Genomic DNA, 21,294 nt, shown 5'->3' on the forward strand with positions numbered 1-21,294 from the left:
TGGGTTTTTTTTTTTTTGTTTTTTTTTTTTTTTTTTTTTTTTTTTTTTTTTTTTTTTTTTTTTTGATCAAATCAATCGTAATCCATTGCTAATAAGAGATAGTTGGCCCGAATATTTTCTATATCGGGTTTTATGATGTATTATGGTATATACTAAATCGAGTTTTAGTTAATTTTTAATATTCGGTATTATTTAAATTTGCTATTAATGTGCATTTATTATTTCTTACAATAGTCAATCGAAACTTCTTACCAATTGATTTTTTACATTATTTATCAGTTATAAAGCGTAAGAACATATTGAAATAATGTGTATATATATATATATATATATATATATTCAAAGTATGCGAAGAATCTTAAATAATTTCAAATATGCTTTCAACATAACGGTAATATTATAAGAAAAAGTAGCACAATTTATCGTTCCAAAATTATTATCGTTATTGAGATTCTGCACTCTCTTACCCTATTGTTGTCGTAGCTTGGAAATTGTTTTTCTATTCTATTCTCGAAGAGTAATTTCTGTAAATAATTTTATCATGAATATGAATTTTACAATTTGTTGAAAAAATAAAACCTATTATGAAAATGTAAATTCGCCCAAAGTCATATGCCAAAAAAGTCTTACGAAAAGTCTTGCACTTAATTACGATCAATACAACATACTTTTCTTCTCTTTATACATAAGAATTTATTTAATTAAATGAAGTATAAATTTTTCCTTCGTTTCAGGCTACAAATACACTTAAGATAGAGTGAAATATTTTTCGATGCGCTTTTTTTCTTCCTCTTTTCTTTTGTTTTTTACTTCTAACGATATAAACAATAATCGATCTGTTGGATAAAATAATAATTTCTGTATTGCTTATAAAATTATCGGTAAATATGATAAGTGACAAGTACTTATTTTCTGTCCCGCAAATGGAACATTTGGAAAGTAAATGAATCGTTTTGACAATATATTACGAAATAATAATCAGTCTCTTCTCTCCCTCCTTTAATCTTCACTTAACAATATATATATATATATATATATATATGTATATTAATATTTAACGTCGAAGAAATTAATTTTCTCAATCGAGTGCGTTATGAGGCAATTGTAAATGGACTTTTTGCCGGTGATATGCGCGAGAGAACAAAGACTTGACATTCGTGAATTTTCATAGGTGAGTCGGGTCTCGGAAAATCCACCATGATAAATTCGCTGTTCCTCACGGACATCTACAGCGCGGAGCATCCGGGCCCCAGTCTGAGGATGCAGAAGACCGTTGCCGTGGAGACGAGCAAAGTGCTGTTGAAAGAGAACGGGGTGAATCTCACTCTCACCATCGTCGACACACCCGGGTTCGGTGACGCTGTGGACAATAGCAATTGGTGAGTAGCCCCATTGTCGCAAGGGTCAATTAATGAATCCTTAGACTTTCGATCCACTCTTCGCTCTCCCTTTCGCCTTCACACCTACGTCTACCCCTTTCTCCTTTCCCGATCAATTTTATCTTTTGTAACGGTAGAGCCCGACTGCCGATTGCGAGAAGAGCATAGTCGGCGTGTGTCTTTAGAGACGAACCAAAGAAAGCTTTCGAACCCTCGCAAGTCTCGGAGTTCTCGGAGATATGATCGACGAATATGGTCAACGCGTGGAAAAAAAAAAGCTCGGCATTGCTTATCGTTATCTCCCCATGATGCGCCTCATCTCTCTCTCTCTCTCTATCTCTCTCTCTCTCTCTCTCTCTCTCTCTCTCTCTATCTCTATCTCTCTCACAATTAAATCGGAACTTTCGCTTCTTGGCACGATCCAATAAGACGAGAGACTCTCGCCTCGAAGCGCCTCGATTATCATTAATTCAAAATTGGATACGTTTTAAATTTGCTTTATCTTGCTTTCGAATCAAATTGCAATTGAAATTGTATATTACATTCCGCTGGGGTGAGTTCCCATACGCGCCTAGGACTCGCAAAATTGTAATTAATATTCCGCTCCCGGCCGAACAAAATCGGAAATTAAACCGCAATCTGGCAGACAGAGCTCAGCCGTTCGATCCTTTTTTACTTAACGATTCGTAGCATAAAGCAAAAAGAGACATCGTTATTAAAATATCCGCCCTAACGCTGATCCGCCTGCGTGCCCGACTACATAACCGAGTAATGACAACCGATTCCCCTGTCCCTTCGTCTTCTCCGGAGCTAAATCGCCCCGCTTCCTTTGCAGCTGGCAGCCCGTGATCCACTACATCGAGAGCAAGTACGAGGAGTTCCTGAACGCGGAGTCGCGGGTGGTAAGACGCCAGATACCCGACAGCCGCGTCCATTGTTGCTTGTACTTCGTTGCGCCCTCGGGCCACGGACTCAAGCCCCTCGACGTCGAGTTCATGCAGCGGCTCCACGACAAAGTCAACATCATCCCCGTGATTGCTAAAGCTGACACCATGACACCTGACGAGTGTGTCTATTTTAAGAAGCAAGTACGTACCGAGTTGATGCGAGTTGAAGCAGCAGCAACCAGCCCTTCCGAGGCCCGCCGAACCTTTTGAGCTTTAATGGCGTTCCCCTCGTCTGTCGTTTATGGCCTGTCTTTAATCAAACCACATTAGAGAATACTCGGTACATTTATAAATATCGTTTAGTGCAGGTTCGCGCGTCTCTCATTATATATCTCTTATTATATAATAACGAATATATGGTTTCCTCTAGAAATAGTTGTGCTGCTATTCAAAAGAAATTTGGCTTCTTTTTTCCATTCTCAGCCCCTTATTCTCGCGAGTTCTGCATGAAATAGTTTTGTGTTTGATTTTGTGATTTTGTGATTGTCAACCGTAAAGGTTGACGATGGCTTTGTGCCGCTTTCAATTTTACATTAACTAAAAAAAAAAAAAAAAAAAAAAAAAAAAAACCCGAAATTCGTTGGATAAGATTATTGGGATAAAATTTGTCTGCATTATCATTTTGACGTTTTAATCAGTAGATTTTTATGGAGCGCGCATTATTATGCTTGTCATTTGGTATTTCGTAATCTCTTGCATATTATTTTTTTCAACTATTGATTTGCTTTCTTTGAAGTAAATGGTGAATTGTGTTTTCGAAAATTTCGACAAAATAAAAAAAAAAAAATAATAAAAAAAAATAAAAAAAAAAAAAAAAAGAAAGAAAGATAGAAATCTATAAACCATCGCCTTTAAAAACGCAAGATAAGACTCGCGCAAAATGAAGTATTTTTCTCTTACGCAATCCATTACATTCGACCAATTTATCATTCGCGATAATTATTATTATTACTATCGCTCGATACACGATTAATTCTGGATAAAATTCTATTTTTATACGATGACATCACATTTATTTTATATTCTTAAACGGCATATTATTTTAATTCTCGGAAGTTGTAATATCTGTTTTGGGTCGCCAGCTGACCACAGTATCACATTTGATAGTTTGAGGAGAAAACGTTCTAATAGAATTTTCTCAATAGCTCGTAATTATAAAAGGAAAAAATACCAATACACAAGTGGTACGAAATGTTTTAATAATATAATAAATATTAGCATAATAATATTGCGTGAAGAAAAATTTCATTAATTTTCATTAATCAAAATGAACGGTTATAGGATTATTTTAAAGACGCGTGCCACTTAAATGGAGAATAATTAATTAATATTATCTTTATTTGATAGTCTACAGAATTATTGGAATATTTGTTAGATGTAGTTTTATAAATTACATTACCTATTCCTGTTTCGTTACAATATTGTATTGCAATTTAAAAACAAAATTAATATCAAAACAATAATATAAACTTACCACATGATAATATTTATTGAAAAAAAAATTTGTAATTAAAAAGCGAAACGTAATATTTCAATGATAAAGCCACAAAATCGGATTTTCACTCATCTCAAAATTAGAAGAACATTAAGTAATTTATATAATAAATAAAATCTCAAATGTAAAAAGTGAATTAGAATTTTTTTTTTTTTTTTTTTTTTTTTTTTTTTTTTTTTTTTTTTAAATTGTAATACAATATTGTAACGAATAATAATAATAATAATATCAACACATAATATTCGTAGTAAGCAATAATAGGATTAGCGAATAATAAACAGAGTTTATTTATGAATATTTTATTTTCAGATATTAAATGAAATAGCTCAGCACAAAATAAAAATATACGAATTCCCGGAAGCAGAGGACGATGAAGAAAATAAAATGCACAAAATCCTAAGGGACAGAGTTCCTTTTGCAATTGTTGGTGCGAACACAGTTATTGAGTACGATGGGAAAAAAGTACGAGGTAGAAAGTATCCTTGGGGAGTAGTAGAAGGTTTGTATTTCATTATTATTATCAAGATGATTTGAATTATAACTATTCGAGAAAGCCTACTTTAATTAATCATCTAACAATAATTATTTATCTATTGTGTGACTCTTGTGCTCATACGGATCGAATCGTGACGTTTTTTCTTTTGAACTTTTTACTAACACTTTTGAAAATATTAGTTACACAAGCAGAGGTTTTAATATGAAGTAATATGGTATAATGTTTAAATTTTGTTTCTTATTTATTATTACGTAAATAAGATTCATACTATACAATTAACTGACTATATGACTTATAATAATGGAATATATACTATAGAATAGAATATATAATAAATTGAATAATCTTAAATGAAAATTGAATGAAATCTTAAAGCTTGTTATCAACAACATTGCCAATAAAATATGATGGAAAAGATTTAAAATTTTCAATGAAACAGAAAAATATTTATTAACGATTGTTTTACACGTATATTATAGATTATTGTTAACTGAAAGATCTTTTAAACTTCGTTGACGCGACGAATCGATTACGGAAGAAATATTATCTTGTTCATTAATTGTGAAGCAACTATTGCTGTTAGTGGTTAATTAATATTAGATTTTATAATGTTCGTGGCCAATTGAAGCAATAAAGAACGTAACTTGTATCATAGTTTGCAAAGATGTATTTTGTAGAATATTATGCGTTAAATAATTCATTAAAAATTGATACTATAAACAACATCGTTAATTATAAAATTATAAGAGAGTACTTCGCTTACAATGTATTATATTGTTTGTTATAGTCGAAAATTTGGAACACAATGATTTTATTGCTTTACGGAACATGATTATTCGCACACATTTGCAAGATTTGAAAGATGTTACGAATAACGTTCACTATGAAAACTTTCGATGTCGTACCCTGGCTGGGCTTAGCGTTGACGGAAAACCCACAAGAGTATCCAATAAGTGAGTATACCTTTATATTTTTTTATACATAAAGGATGACATTGCAATTTTTTTGCATATCATTTAGAGCAAAATAGAAGTAACACCAGTCGAATCGTTAAGAATATCAGTATAAAGACATTTTCGATATTTATTGTTTTTGTGTTCGCACAGCATAACAGTAGATAATATCATGATAATTTCATTTAGACTGAAATTAATGATCATTCTTAATACGAAAAAAACAAAACAAAAAAAAATCATATGAATGTAATCATATAAAAGTTACAAAAAAAAAAAAAAACAAAAACAAACCAACAAACAAACAAACAAACAAACAAACAAACAATAACAACAAATTGTGAAATTGAAAGAAATAAAGCAGGAGGAAAAGCTTGTGCATGCAAACTGATCAAAGGAAAAAGTTTTGACTATACATCCTAGCTTTCTTTTATAATTACTCGCAATTTTCATGAAGGAATAATAATTATTTTTGGTTACACCTATTAACTTGCTATTAAATGCTAATTTAAGCTAATGAGATTCTAATCGATATTTCACATTGGTCAGTTTGTGCCCTCCTGGAGTGATGAACAGTTTCATGATGGTGTGGTAAGTTATTTAACACTAAAACCCTGTAATACAGTTTTGTGTGCACAAGTCTTGTATTTATGCATTAATAGTATTAGATGAATCTTACGTAGTCTATAAGAATTCCCACTGATCGATGTTTAATAAACGTAAATTAAAAGTTTTCATTGGCAATTTATTTGTTTCTTGTGATTTTTGCCTTAATGAATCTCTTACATGTTTTTAGAATCTGCACGATTATTAGCATAGTATCGAATTATTTAAAAAAATATTTCATCTTGATGCTGAAGAATAATTGGAAAGCACGAAAGCATTTTCTTAGGAAAGGCTTTAATATTTGTTTATTATTTCTCAGAATATTTGCGTATTAAGTAGCTTTTACGTTTTGTTACATTTCTGCACCATTCATTTGCGGCTTTCTAGAACAACAATGCTTTAAAAAACTATAAAATCACTTGTTTTCAATGTAAACATTATTAAGAATGATTTGTACAAAAAAAAAAAAAAAAAAAAAAAAAAAAAAAAAATGAAAATTTGTGTAATTGTTATAATAATACTTTTTTGTTCCGATAGGAATCCATTGGCACAACTGGAAGAGGAAAAGAGGGAGCACGATAATAAAATGAAAAAAATGGAAATTGAAATGGAGCAAGTATTTGAAATGAAAGTTCGAGAGAAAAAACAAAAACTCAAAGATTTAGAGACAGATGTAAGTCGTTTTTATAAAATTTGTGTAATTGTGAGCACTTGGATATAAATATTTTGAATTATATAAAATCTCTTAAGTATTAAATAATGGAACTTAATCTATGACAAATTTTTCAATACAAAGTTTTTGTTTATTATCATATTTATCTGCTCAAATCAAATTTATCAATATATTATGACATATCATAATCATTATATATATATATATATATATATATATATATATATATCTTATGTCCATTTCCTAAAATTATTTATTTATCTAAAACGATGAAACTAAAATTCACATAAATTTAATTAAAATATACTCTATCTTTATTTAAACAAACATGTGTTTGGTTGACATTCAAACAAATATTTAATCATTTAATTTCCCTTAATTTTTTTAAGCTTCCATTTGTAAAAACATCATGAATAAATGAAAAGAACAAGAAAAATATATGAAAAAAAAAAAAAAAAAAAAAACGAAGATAAATTTATTTAATTATGAAGTTTAAATTCTTATCTCGATTTTGTAGAATCATAATACTCAATAAAACTTTCAATTGACTTTCTTATGAAAATCATTCTGTCTAAAAATTCGTAAATTCATAATCTATATTTAATGAATTTTACGCGTACATAAGCATCGATTTATCCTAAGATTTGTCATCGATTGCATACATAAAGCGTATATTTATCATTAATTGTATCATTAGTTCCCTGAGCTCGTAAACATGAGCTATACACGTAATAAAAGTTGCCGTTAAATTAATTTATTATCACGGTATCTAAGAGTTAGGGGATTCGTACAATTGTTAATGCAATGATCAATCTGTTGTCGATAGCTTCAGCGAAGAAACGATCAGATGCGACGGTCTTTGGAACAACAAGCAAAGGAGCTCGAGGAAAAGAGGCGGGCGTTCGAGTCGGATAGGTCAGCTTGGGAGCAACAAACTGGGCACAGTATTGAGGAATTGCGTCGACGAAGTCTCGAAGCAAATTCAAAAGAGTAAGTCGATATTTTTTCTAATTATTTTGTTTTTAATTTAGAATCAAGAGGTACTTTCCTTTCTATTGGTGATAGTCTTTCATATCTCCGCGGTCTAAGTTTCCCTCCAATTCTACCTTTAATACTTCAGAAAGATAATTTACACTTTGTATGTACAACTAAGTCGATCTTTATATAAAGACATTTTTCTTTTCGTGGCTCTTTCAAGCAATTGATTTAACTACTTATTACTTATAACTTTCAATAGAAGAGAGGTACAGACTGTTTTAATTAAAGGAAATTACTAATAATTAATAAACTAGATCTATTAGAGCGCAATTGCCGTCGTAGACTTGTATTATTATAGGTGACTTCAAGTAAACATTATTAGCTTATCCTTTTAATTTTTGTAATAATGACTGTTCATGCTTCATTATGTATAGCGCAATTTTTTTTTACGCAGCTTCAATTCATACTTTTATTTGCTTGTTTGTTTATTTGCTTGCTTGCTTGCTTGCCTGCTTGCCTGCTTGTTTGTTTGTTTGTTTGTTTGTTTGTTTAAATGATACTACAACAAAATCTCATTAAATTGTTTATTTTCATAATTTTTTTTTTTTTTTTTTTTTTTTTTTTTTTTTTAATATATATTTCCCTTTGTTAATTACCATAATAATTTTATGATTTTCAAAGATCTCGTTGAGACTCAAATTTAACTAGCTGTACTTTATTATAATTTGACGAGTAATTCGAAGAAACATAGTACTTCCATTTTTATTTCTTCTTTCTTTCTTTTTTTTCCTCTTTCTTTTTTTTCCTCTTTTTTTTTTTTTTTTTTTTTTTTTTTTACAAAAGCATGCAGCAACTGTTTCTGTATTATTAAAAAATGTATTTTGTGATTGTGTGTAGAGTAGCTCCTTCTTACCAAAACAATTGATTTCAGAATAACGAGTAATAAGTGTTAACTTCTTAATATTTATACTGCTTAAAGTAGAGGCTATTGTTAACTTTTTTTTTTTTTTTTTTTTTTTTTTTTTTTTTTTTTACTTAAGGTTGTACATCTGTGATGGCTATTCAGTTTAACTTTTTACCTTCTATTTTTGTTTTTATTATATTTTTTATGAACGCTGCGTAGAAATGTATTTTTAAAATATTTTGTATATATTAGAATATAATTGTAATGCTTAATGTCAGTTAAAAACTATTATAAATACTGCTATTATACTTGTATTATTAATTTTTTAAGTAATAGTATAAATTAATTTTTTCATTATGTATGTATGATATTATAAACGAACGAGCATGTACAATATTCCTTTTTAAGCATTTAATTTTATTGAAAAATAAATATTGATATTTAATAAAAAGATTTTTGGCTGTCAAAAAGAAACAAAAACGATAGGAAAAATTAATTATAAATTCAATTAATATTTAAATAAATTATTCGATCAGGTTGTTGAATTACGACGATACAGAGTACTTTTAATGGGTTATCGCTGTTTTTTATTGTAAATTTATAATGAATTAATTATGATAAGTATTGTTATTGTAAATGTTAAAGGAAAAGTTAATTTTTCATAAGAGTAACATAGTGATTTTATATCTATTAATTCGGTACGATTAATCACAATTATACCATTTGCTTTAATGAATATTGATTGTCTGGACAATGTATCGTTGTCAATTATGTAAAGCATACAATGTCGATAATACCTAGAAATTATAATGAAATTCTTCTCATCCGTAGAAAAGTCAGCCAAATTAATCTGTAAATATAGTAAATAAAGTAAATCCAGCTGTATAGCCTTGAATGAGAAATTAAAAAAAAAAAAAAAAAAAAAAAAAAAAAAAAAAAATCAACAGAATATAGCTTTTAGAGTATTTGAGATGTTTGTTGAATGAGCTTAGTGATATATGTGAAGTAATGTGACGTAACGCTTGCGTCTCTTCTCTTAAATAAATCTTTCCTACTTCTACTCACTGTCCGTCTGATTGTTGTGTGCATACGAAACAAATATCGGGGTGTCCCTGATTTAGGACGGGATCCGTGTCGTCCGAGGGCTCCGGCGGTGGCGGGGGTACATTGCGGGGTGCTCGTGGCATAGGGAACCTTCTGCGCCGACACACCAGTTTCAAATCACCACAGGAGAATCCCATGCCGATTCAGCAGCTTGTCATACAGCATCCCGAGCACCCTTAGTAGGAACGATTAAGCAGAATTAAGAAAGAAGCGATAGAGACAGAGGGAGGGTGTGTGTGTTTGTTTTTGTGCGTGTGCGTGTGCGTGTGCGTGTGTGCGTGTGCGTGCGTGCGTGCGTGCGTGCGTGCGTGCGTACGTACGTACGTATGCGAGGGAGAGATATAACGAAGTATATTCAAATACGAGGACTCGATGATTTGAAAGTCGAAAGGAATTTTTTTCACTTGTGTTTTCTTTATGTTTCTTTAATCTTCGATTATAATAATTTTTATTTTTTATTTCTCAAAACGTTTGAAAAAATGTTGAATAAAATCGATGCATTAAACAGTGATAGAGCGAAGAGGAAATACCAATTGGGAGTGTATCGTTGACAATTTTTTGCATTGTATTTTTGAAGATAAAATAACGTATTGGTAAACTGATTTTAAATTACGCAGGGTAGGCACTAATAAAATAGATAATTTATTTTTCATTACTTAATTGTAAAGCTATATGAGAGTTTTAAAAGGGCGATCAAAAATTGTCAAACGATTACTAATGTTTTTTAATTAGATGGACGCGACGACAACAGATCATTTTTTTTTGCAATTCGTTTATTTTATATTTATATATATATATATATTTTTTTTTTTTCCCCCGCCAAGATCATTAAAGTCATTGTCTATGGCACCTTCCGTTTTGTATAAGAAATACTTTATGTTAATTTAGTATTAACGCCATGTACGCATAAGGATTATTTTTTTATTCGTCAAATTACTCTTTGTCTTCTAATTTTTGTAAAATGACGTCATATCATGAATAGTAATAATAAAAGTCGCCATGATACATTACATTCGCTTTTGACATTGTATTACATGGGATGTGAAAGTTAGAGAAGATCGGAACTGAATAAATTTTAATCAGTTCGATAACTAGAAATAAATTTTTGTGTAAAAGTCCGATTAGACGCACCGAGCTTGCTTTACATCATCAAATTACAAGTTTTCCTTAATGAAAATACAAAATTCTATAATCGCAATTCGTCCAGTGTATGTATATTAAGAGACAAGAAAAGTTAAATATATTTTTTGAATAGCGTAAATTAAAAATAGAATATTTTATTTTCTACATACTTTTGAAGCTAACTTTCATATCCTTTCAATAAGCTTCCTGAAAAACCTTGTTATACAAGCTAACATAGAATTTGCAATGTATTAATTAAAAAATAATATTAATATATGTGTGTGTGTATATATATATATATATATATATATATATATATGTATGTATGTATGTATGTATGTATGTATGTATGTATGTATGCATGCATGTATGTATGTATAAATAAGATGAAAAAATTCGCTGCGTCGTCTTCTCTCAAAAAATGTGCGTGTGTATCACTACTAATCTTCCCCATGATTTACCAAATGACTTATATCGACTATCGTTCGGACAATTTTTGTGTAAGAAAAATCATTACGAGTTCATATAAAGAAATAACTATGGTTTCAAGATGCAGAAAGTATTTTGTCATATTTTTTAATACGACGATGTAATTGGAGCTTCATCGCGCACAAAGAGTAGTGAAAAAGAAAGACGAATATTAAAAAAAAGATAAGAGGAGAAGGAGCTCCCGATATTATGAGGAACAGTATTATAGTCAAGATCTAATTAAGCCTATAACGTGAGTTTATTCGTGTGTTTGTATGCGATGCGATTTAACGTATGAATTAAATTATTAGACCTCTAGGATACTTAAATTTAATATAAATAAATAAATATATTAAGATGACACACACGCACACATTTGTACTTCTTGTAAACTCCGTGCAAGCTATCCTCTTGAAATTTTTACCGAAAGCTCTACATTATTCGATAGATGTTTTTAATTGTCATTAACGGTCATCAAGCGGGTAGCTAGGCGGGACTCGAGAGAGAAAGAAAAATTGAAGAGTAAATATACTCATTAACACTTAATTAATGGATGATGTTCAATCATAGTTGTTAATTTCCATTATAAGTAAAAACAATCTTTTTTGCAAATAAATGTAATGCTTTCTTACGATAAAACTTACTAACCATATATATATATATATATATATATATATATTTTTTTTTTCTATTTTGTTATATCGCTATTCATGCATCGCTCTCCTCAAAGCTTACTCAAGGTTTTTTTTTCAGCAACGGAAATCGTCAATGAGAGCTTTTCCAAATTACGCTTGTCTTTTGTACAAAACAAATCAAAAAATATAATAATAATAATAATAATAATAATAATAATAATAATAAAGAAAAACAAATAAATAAACATAATAATAATAATAAAAAAGAATAAAAAAACATGGAAGAAATGTAACACCATCATGAAATTTCTTAGAAAGTATTTTAAGTGATGTAAAAAAAAAAAAAAAAAAAAAAAAAAAAAAAAAAAAAAAAAAAATAGAGATAAATATATCATTTACTTACAGTGTTGTTCTGCGGCTGGCATGTGGCTTGTTGGTCCTGGTTCCGTGAACAAAAGATGTACATTTTTCTTAAAGCATGTTTCACTATGTCCATTCAGATGTGTTGGCATGTTTTTTTTCTCTCACGGTTTATTAAAACAAAAACAAAAACAAAAACAAAAGGCTCCTATGTATTATTTATGCAACATATATTTACAGAAATGATGCGACTAGGTTTCATGCCTTTTTTCTTTTTTTTTCTTATTTTTTTTTCTTTCTTTCTTTACAACATTTGTTTTATTTTCAAACAATGATCATATAATTTAATTTTCAATATCCATGTGGTCCATAAACGAACGTGCGTTGTTTCTAATTCACGATGTTAATGCAGAGTATGTGTGTACAACATAATTTATGTGGGCTGTATTTTACTACATTTAATTATTTGTATAATCATTACATCTCATGCATTCGTACTTCAAGGAGCTGCTGTAACTATTTGGTAAAGGTGGGCTTTATTGGTAGTTAGATTCTTGTATATTGGGTGTATCTATAGTATGTTAATAGCGTATCGATTGTTCTTTATTTATTGTAATTTTAGCTCAATAAAATTATATGAAATTGTACATTAAAGTATAATTTCAACATAATTCCATTTCGATCGCCATGCTCTTGTAAGATATGCTAATGAAAGTTTAAGAAGACGGTTATTATATTCACCAATCATTCCTATCGTAGCAATGTAGATAAAATTGGTTAGTAGATGCTAGCACATGTATATTAGAATATACTATTTGTTTGTTGATTTATTTTATTAATCATTATCTATTTAATAATGTAAGTAGCGGTCTGTGGAGGTGAAAATTTGTGAAAATTTCACGCGTATTGCAATGTCTGTTAAAGTGAAAACTTCCCTTAATGATTTCATTACGATTGTCGAGCGATACCGAGGTATTATTAATAATACAAATGTTGAGGATAAATTACCATTGCAATATCAATGAAACCCAAACGTGTACAAAGTCAATATTTTAAAACATTTTATCCTACGTTATTTTTCGTTTATTTACAATTTACAATAATACAAACGCGGTAAATAACAACGACGTTGAAAATAATCGCGAGGTCGATTCCAATGAAAAAATAAAAAAAAAAATAAAAAAAAAAATTAGAATACATTATCACACTGCTAAGGATCTCCCGCATATACCGATATTTTTTATTAGCAATTGTTTTATACGATTAGATAGAGTCTTGCACATATTGCATCGTTTTATCGTTTTTATGAATATATGAACGATTGCGATTAACACTTAACATTAGTCTCCGCACTGCCGAGTAAATGAAAATTTTTAATAAATCATTTCCCACTCTTGTAGCATCATGTGCTGCCATCTAAGGCGGTAAGTCTTCGCAGATTCGCAAAATTTCTCCACTTGAGCATGTAAAATACACTAATAGATGACACATGCAAACAGTGCTGATCGTCCGTCCTTTGATTTCTCAAATGATAACTCAGTTATATTAATTCGTTTAAAAGAACAGCTTGAATTAAGATAAGTGAAGTAAATAAATAAAGTTTTCCTTTTTTTAATTGTTATGGCTACTATATAAAACTATAAATATGCCTTTTTTCGTGTCGATCGAGTACACCATTGATTTTCACTCGATTAACGAAGCCTAATTCGTATTATTGTTTTTTTTTTTTTTTTTTTTTTTTTTTTTTTTTTTCATAGTTGTTTTTTCTTTAGAGTGTAGAAAGTTTGTGGAAGAAAGATTATTGAATAAATTTAATAATTTAAAAGGAGAATCCATGGTGATATCAATGAATTAATTGTACAAATTGTAATTACTTGTCGCTTACATAAATAATGAGCTTATCGTGTTGAAATTTATCGTGCCGCGCCCTTTTACAATTTCTTGACAGTAAATTGTTTTGTTCAGAGAATTCTTTATAGTGTTCCGAAAGCATGAGTATTGAAGTTGAAAATAATATTAACATAATATGTTGGTGTATATAGGCTTATCCAGAATGAGCCAATAATTTTTTGAAGTGCCAATTGCCAATTACATCGGCATATTTTTTTTTTATTTTATTTTTTTTTTATATTTTATACTTTGAATGTTTCCTCTTTCAGAGCGGTCGACGGCAAGGACAAGAAATACAAAAAGAAGGGCCTCTTCTAAAGCATCTCTAAGCTGCATAATACAGCCAAAGATCCAAAAGCGGTCAGTTTGGTATCAAACACAGGCGGATAAAGAAAAAAGAAATAACTAATTTAAAAATGAAAAAAAAACTAATTAACCGAAAGCCTTTATATGCGCGCAAATTGCATAAATGTATAATTGTAGCCTGTCGCGTGAATCGAGTTTTATGCAGAATATGATAAGCAAAGACTTGCCGATTTTTCGTGCATATTGGGGGGGGGGGGGGACAAAAACAAAACAAAAAAAAAAGGAGAAGACAACCAACCTTCAGCTTACACCATAACTTCGTTCAATTTTCTACAAATAATAATAAATAAATAAATAAAAAAAAAAGATAGGAAAGAAAATAATTAAATACAGTTGTCAAAATGTGGGAGAGGACACAGTGATTCGAGAGGTTTCAAAATCTCTTTTACTTTCCTTAATTTTTATGTTATATATCAAAATATAGTCGACGGCAATATTGGAGAAATTGGCCGAGCGGCGAAAATAAAAAAATGTGTAGATTGCTATGAATGTGTAAAAGTGGCCATATATTTATATATAAAGTTAAATTGTACGAGAGAAAGAGTGAGAGAGAGAGAGAGTAGACGAGAAAAAAAATTGACATAATAGCGCATTGAATATGTGTTGTGTCGATTAAAATGCTTGTGTAGTAAGTCTGTGTGTGCTTGTATAACGTATAACGAGAATCGCATCGTGGATTAAACATTTTTTGAAAATCTGTAGTCGTACATTTTTAATTAAAATTCAATTGTTTAAACTTAGATTTCTCGAACCCGTAATATAATTTTTACATTTTTTTTTTTTTTTTTTGTTTTCTCTCTTTCTATATCGATATTATAAAACGAGCGACATTAAGTACCATATACAATTAGTAGGTCATCATGATTATTTTTCTCTTAATAGATTGGTGACTTTATTCTATTGGAGTTTAAATTGCTCTAAATATTATATTGCCATATATCATGCTTAATGACTTATTCCACTTTCGTCGTCGGCTAAGTGTAACGCACTCTGTACATATTAATTTTCTATAGTTGACTTCAAATAGTTTACTCTTGTTAATGCGATGACCTCAATTGGCTTTTCGAACTCGGTTATTTCGGTAATGAGGCGAGAAGATTAAATCTAATTAGTACATAATGCGCTCATTAATTGCCAGATAAGCATTAAAATATCAAAGGATCTTCATTCGTGTGGCGTGTGTTACGTCGCGTTAAAATAATTTTATGATTTTAACTGACGAACCGATGACAATTTCACGTGGAGCAAATGACCTTTAATCAACAAGTGGAATTTATTACAAAATTCTAGACTCATTAATCAAAGCATTCTTCTCTTCAAACCATCGAGTTTGTAATTTTGAATAGTAGTAGTTTAACGTGACTAAATTGCTTCACTTATTCATTTGCATTTCTATTCTAATATTTATATATATATATATATATATATATATATATATATATATACATTACCTCCCTCCCTCCCTCCCTCATTCCACCGCAATATGCTAACCTCAATGAACGGTAAAGAATGCGGACAAACACGCGTTGTAAATGACGGGAATTTTGAAATCAGCAGCTGCATTTCCATAAATGATCATTATCATTGTCCTTTTAGCCGCGGTATGATCATTACGTTTATCGCATTTCAATACGTCTATTTCAGCATTATCGTGCCAATACCGTTTAAGTATCAAATCGGCAAGAATAAGAACAATTATCCCAGCCACTTCTACACATTTTCATTATAATGTGCTTGCTTGGTGTGTCGATTAAAATCATACTGACATGATTACGCGAATTATGATAAATTATTTTAGGTTGTAATAATGAATGTTACGAACGTGTTTCCATTTCGGCACACGGCACGTACAATATCATGTAAAATATTAAACATTTAAATTTATTCATCAGACAGAATATGTAACGCTATGGGGCGCACTTATACACGACGACTTTTTTTACGTAGGAGGAATTAATATATTTTTTTATGTTATTAAGGGATTTGAGAAAACGAAGAATATCCGAGCAACAATGTCTTAATTTTGTCGACGGCAAGTGATTTGGAATTTTAATGAAAACGCGAAAATGCTCGTTCAAGGACAATGATATTTTTTAATCGAAAGAGCATTTATTTATTTCAGTAGATAATCTTTTTTGTGCTTTTATATATTGAATCCGGTTACTCGCTATCATATTTCTATTAAATATTACCATAAAATGTCATTGTATTTTTTACTGAATGTTACATTTGCGAAGGGAATTACTAATTTATTATTTAATCAATGATGTGCACTGGAAGAATTAATTTCCCATCGTTAAATAACTTTTGTATCGATAAAATATTTACGTAGAAATATTTTACTAAAATTTGAAGAAAAAGGAAGAAAGAGAAGAAAAAAAATTTTCATAGCAACGTTTACGAAAGAGCACTCGATCGATATTTATCGAAAACATGATTTATTGTGTGAAAGATCGGTAATAGTAGGTGTGCGTGTGTATGCTCGTGAAACTTCAAATTATCCTGAATTAATGTGAATGAAGATAATCATACGGCATTGATTCTTTTAACTTTTTTCATATTATTAATAATACAACTATAAGATATTTTAGAAACTTTTTTTTTTTTTTTTTTTACACACACACACAGACATATATATATATATATATATATATATATATATATATACACACATAGTATTTTAGGTTTCATGTCAATATTAAATTATGAATTAACTAATAAATTTTATAATATATTTTGATTTTTAATAAAAGGAAAACATTATTTTGATGTATAACAAAAAGTTTAAGAGGTTATGTGCAGCAGCCAGAGGTGGAAGATTTTTTTTTATATTTTTTTTTTTATTTTTTTTTTTTTTTTTTTTTTTTTTTTTTAATATGTAAATGAAACTCGTGAAAATTATTTAATCAAAAGATTTGACATTTACACATATGCAAATACTTTAAAGGATATTTTGTCACTTTCTTTTTATATATAATACGCAGTCTTAAATGAATGTTGGTCGATAAGCGAATCCGAGAGCTCGGTAAATAAAATTTGTTTTTCCATTCTTCAGACAGTTAAGTATATTATCTACTTCGGGAGAATCACGGAGGTTTTATAAATAAAGGACAATGAAAAACAAAAGAAAAAACTGTTTCCTAAGAGGTAAGAAATTTTACCCTTGCGACAGAGTGCACAAAATTCTCCTCGAAAAAAAGTCTTAATTTTATTTTGAACTTTGAAAGAATATTTCCAAAATGTTGTAAAAAAAAAGTCTTTTGTCAAAATAAATGATGTTCGAACAATTCTTTTAAATGCACATAACCCTTTAAATACCTTACTTGTAATTTATTTCTTCATAATACACGCGAAAATCCCGAAAACTTAAGGATAGTGCCAAACGAAAAATATCAATCACTACCAAATTTTGTCGATAATTAGTATTACATAATAAATCAGCAAATCAGTGCCATCGATTATCAATGTGAATTATCAACGACGAGATGTGCCGAGTGCACGTCGACTAAAGAGAATTGACAATTGAAAATTGGAGATAATTGCGATAAATTTCATTTTTACATCTCGTTTTCACAATAATCATCGCAAGGATTCCAATAGAAAAATTTCCGGATTTGGAGCAACTGATTGGCGGGAATTCCATCCCTCGATCCGAGGCATTTAAAAGCTTAAACGCGAGCTTCAATCGTTGGGATTTTAAGCGTTAATACAATTTCGCGAACCTCCCACGTCACGATGATTTTACAAAGTCTTGATCGAGCCACTCGTCTATGTCTTTCTCAATCGGCTCTTTGGTCCAAGAAGCGCAACCATCTAGGCTGTGAACGATATGGACGAAAAGGTTGTACACCGGTTTCTGATATATTTTTGAGACATTTATAAGCTTTGCCACTGTTTTCAATGATATTTCCGTTTTAAAAACAATCATCTTGTCCGTCATCGCGTAAATTGCATTGAGCGGATCGTTCACATCCGCCACCATACTGTTCCGATCCGTCACGATTATTACTCGTACATTAATAATGATTCGCCCAAGGTATTTATGCTCGAGAAGATCGACTTTACGAAGACTTTACACCGCTAAACCGATCGAATGATCTCAGAATGTTAATCGCATAAGATCCTCTCAACTCTCGTAATAGTCGCAAGTAAATGTCCATGCGATGCTGGAAGGCGTCACAGCTTGCGGATCCAATAGATGATTTTTAAACAACCGTGAATAAGGGTAGGACCACGAGTCCTCCAACCGAGCCAAAAACAAAATATCTACCAAACGGCCATAATCCGATTCAATGGTGATCGCCAATCGAATACTTACATCATGCTGAAATGATCGACCACGTCATAATCACATTAACTTTTACCATTTCGAGAAAATTATAAGAGTGTTGGAGGCAGAAGGTTGGGGCGCCGTTCGCGGTCAAACTTGCGGCTCAGCGTTTATCAATTGGGGCCTCCTCGCAAACATCGTGATACTCTTAAAGAGAAATAATGATTATCGAGCATAGTCGTCGTCGTCGTCGTCGTCGTAGTCGTCGTCGTCTACATAAGAACTATCTAGGAGCGTTTTATGCATACAACTCGAGCATTGAAATTTAGCGAATTACTCATTAACGGCAATAATTGCTAATGCGAATGTCACGTTTAAAATAGATAATTCATCTTGATATTACGCGACTCGGCATATCGAGCAGAATCGTCTTCCAATTCAAACCGCTGCTGCTTTCTTCTAACGAACAAAACAATAAAGAAACAAAAAAAAAAAAAAAAAAAAAAAAAAAAAAAAAAAAGAAAAGAAAAGAAAAAGAAAAAAGAAAAAACAAAAAAGAAGCGAAATCGAGAATATGTTAAGATGCCTCTTATGTTAAATGGGTGAACGCACCTATTAATGAAGGAATTTATGAGACACTCCTTGTTCCTCGACTCTTTCGGTCGGCAATGTTTGGACACAAACCGGTTTTTTCGGCTACTTTTACCGTTTGAAAGCTTCGCCAATGAAAGAACTTGGACGTTTCCCAAGAAATTAAGTAAATCTTTGCTCTTCTTTCATTTTTATGCTATATTTTTAGATTTGTGCGAGGTGTAACAGCTTTCTTTTTTTTCACCGCCCCCCCCCCCCAACCATTAATTTTCTTCTTTTTTTTTTCTTGATTCTCACTCACCGAAGTGAGCGAATGGTTGTTCAAAAAGGATTATGATAGATTCATTTATCGCTTCCTCGTTGTTAAAATTGTGCAACAATTATTACGAGGGCAGATATTTTGTACGGTAAACGAGACGCTTTAGAATGGAATGATTTAAAGTTTCGTTGTCAATATTTGGAAAATCAATTCAATTTGACCGTTTTACATTCATTCGTACGTACATACGTACATACATACATATCCATACATATAAACGCGCGCGCACACACGCACACACACACTGTAATTATAATCATTTTTTATCAGTATTGTTTTGTAACTTTCATTCATATAAATACGCGAATAGATATAGGCAATTTTAGGTAATTTTATTTATAAATGATTTAATAATCTATATGAAATGATTTATAGATTCTATTAATAATAATGTGCTCTTTAATTATTAATTGTTTTTCGAAGAGTAGTTTAAATTAATATGAACTAAAGATAAAAGTGAATAAATACGGTAAGGCATGAGTCGCAGTTTTTTTGCGCAACGACGTAATGATTTTGAACAACGTGAAATAATAATGATGCAATTGTTCATTGTATTGACAAATTAAATTATACAAATAAAAAGTTTATTTATATATTTTACGTGAGCGAGAAATTAATATAAAAAAAAAAAATAAAAAGAAAAAGAAAAGAAAAAAAATTTTAAACATTATGTAGTTTCTATAGCGTTTCTACAACGGCGCGTATTGTTTTGAGATTGATAAAGTACTTTCGCCTTTAAAGGTCAACCGACCACGGAGAAATATGTATTATAATTAATATATCGTTTGTATATCAATTGAAAAACTTGTATCCACGCGACGATAGCTGATGTCGAGATTTTTTTCTTTCTTAGGTAAGTTCACTGAACGACGTCTTCGCAAGTTTCGCCAAGGCTGTGCTTATGCTTGCAAGCTCGACGGAATATATACGATAGCATAAGCGACGCTTGTCTTATTATTAATTTCATTAAGAATTACAAGATTAAGAAAACAAAAGCAAGCCGAGCTATTGCTACTGTATTTGTGTAAACAACTTGTAATGAATAAAATTTGGTTGTTAGTGTAATACTTATATACATTACATTACAATTATGTATTCGATAAATTATCTTTAAAAAAAAAAAAAAAAAAAAAAAAAAAAAAAAAAAAAAAAAAAAAAAAAAAAATCTACCTTTGTTTTATTATTTATTTATTTTTAGTATTTAATTTAAAAATAGGAAACAAGAAGAAGAGAGGAAGCAAGTTTATCTGTATGTAAATTTGTGTTTACACAAACTTGAACTGCCATTTTTATAATATATAATTATAATTTATAATTAATAATTATACGTACATGTTTATAAATAAACTTTAAGTAAATAAATATCATATTCTAATAAATATTTACACTTATATTAATAATATAAAGTAATTTTAAAGCGTTTATGTAAAACGCATCGTGTAACTGTATATTACTTTAGATTTTAGAAATGTAAGATATTACAGTGTTTAGTCATGTTTTTTTTTTTCAAATGAAAGAATTATTCAATAAATAAGTACGTTACGTAAAACTTGATGATTATATTAAATACGAAATCCATTATTTATCATTATTTATTCTAGAGAGTGTGTGCTGTGTACGACGAATTATTAATTAACTATTATTTATTAGAAATTTAGTAGTTTCCATTGGTAAGTCTCTCTCGCCCCCCCCCTCTCTCTCTCTCTCTCTCTGTCTCTCTCTCTCTCTCTCTCGCTCT

The 21,294-nt window shown here is 30.2% G+C and overlaps 1 protein-coding gene across 4 annotated transcripts in view; it reads left to right on the forward strand.

Moving 5' to 3' along the window:
* Positions 1–14,565, forward strand: part of pnut (septin 7-like protein pnut) — a 108,360-nt gene extending 93,795 nt beyond the window's left edge. For 3 of the 4 annotated variants that reach the window (XM_011500495.1, XM_011500494.1, XM_011500492.1), the window contains 7 exons: positions 1,172–1,379; positions 2,215–2,467; positions 4,131–4,320; positions 5,105–5,270; positions 6,414–6,549; positions 7,376–7,539; positions 9,553–9,780. In XM_011500495.1, the coding sequence (XP_011498797.1) occupies positions 1,172–1,379; positions 2,215–2,467; positions 4,131–4,320; positions 5,105–5,270; positions 6,414–6,549; positions 7,376–7,539; positions 9,553–9,715 (1,280 nt within the window). In that variant the 3' untranslated portion in view covers positions 9,716–9,780. Of the gene's footprint in view, positions 1–1,171; positions 1,380–2,214; positions 2,468–4,130; positions 4,321–5,104; positions 5,271–6,413; positions 6,550–7,375; positions 7,540–9,552; positions 9,781–14,279 lie in introns of those variants that run through there. The other variant, XM_011500493.1, reaches the window with a different exon arrangement.
* The last annotated feature ends 6,729 nt before the right edge of the window (positions 14,566–21,294 follow it).

The sequence above is a fragment of the Ceratosolen solmsi genome, unplaced genomic scaffold (genome assembly GCF_000503995.2).
Source record: "Ceratosolen solmsi marchali unplaced genomic scaffold, CerSol_1.0 scaffold56, whole genome shotgun sequence".
Taxonomy (NCBI): Eukaryota; Metazoa; Arthropoda; class Insecta; order Hymenoptera; family Agaonidae; genus Ceratosolen; species Ceratosolen solmsi.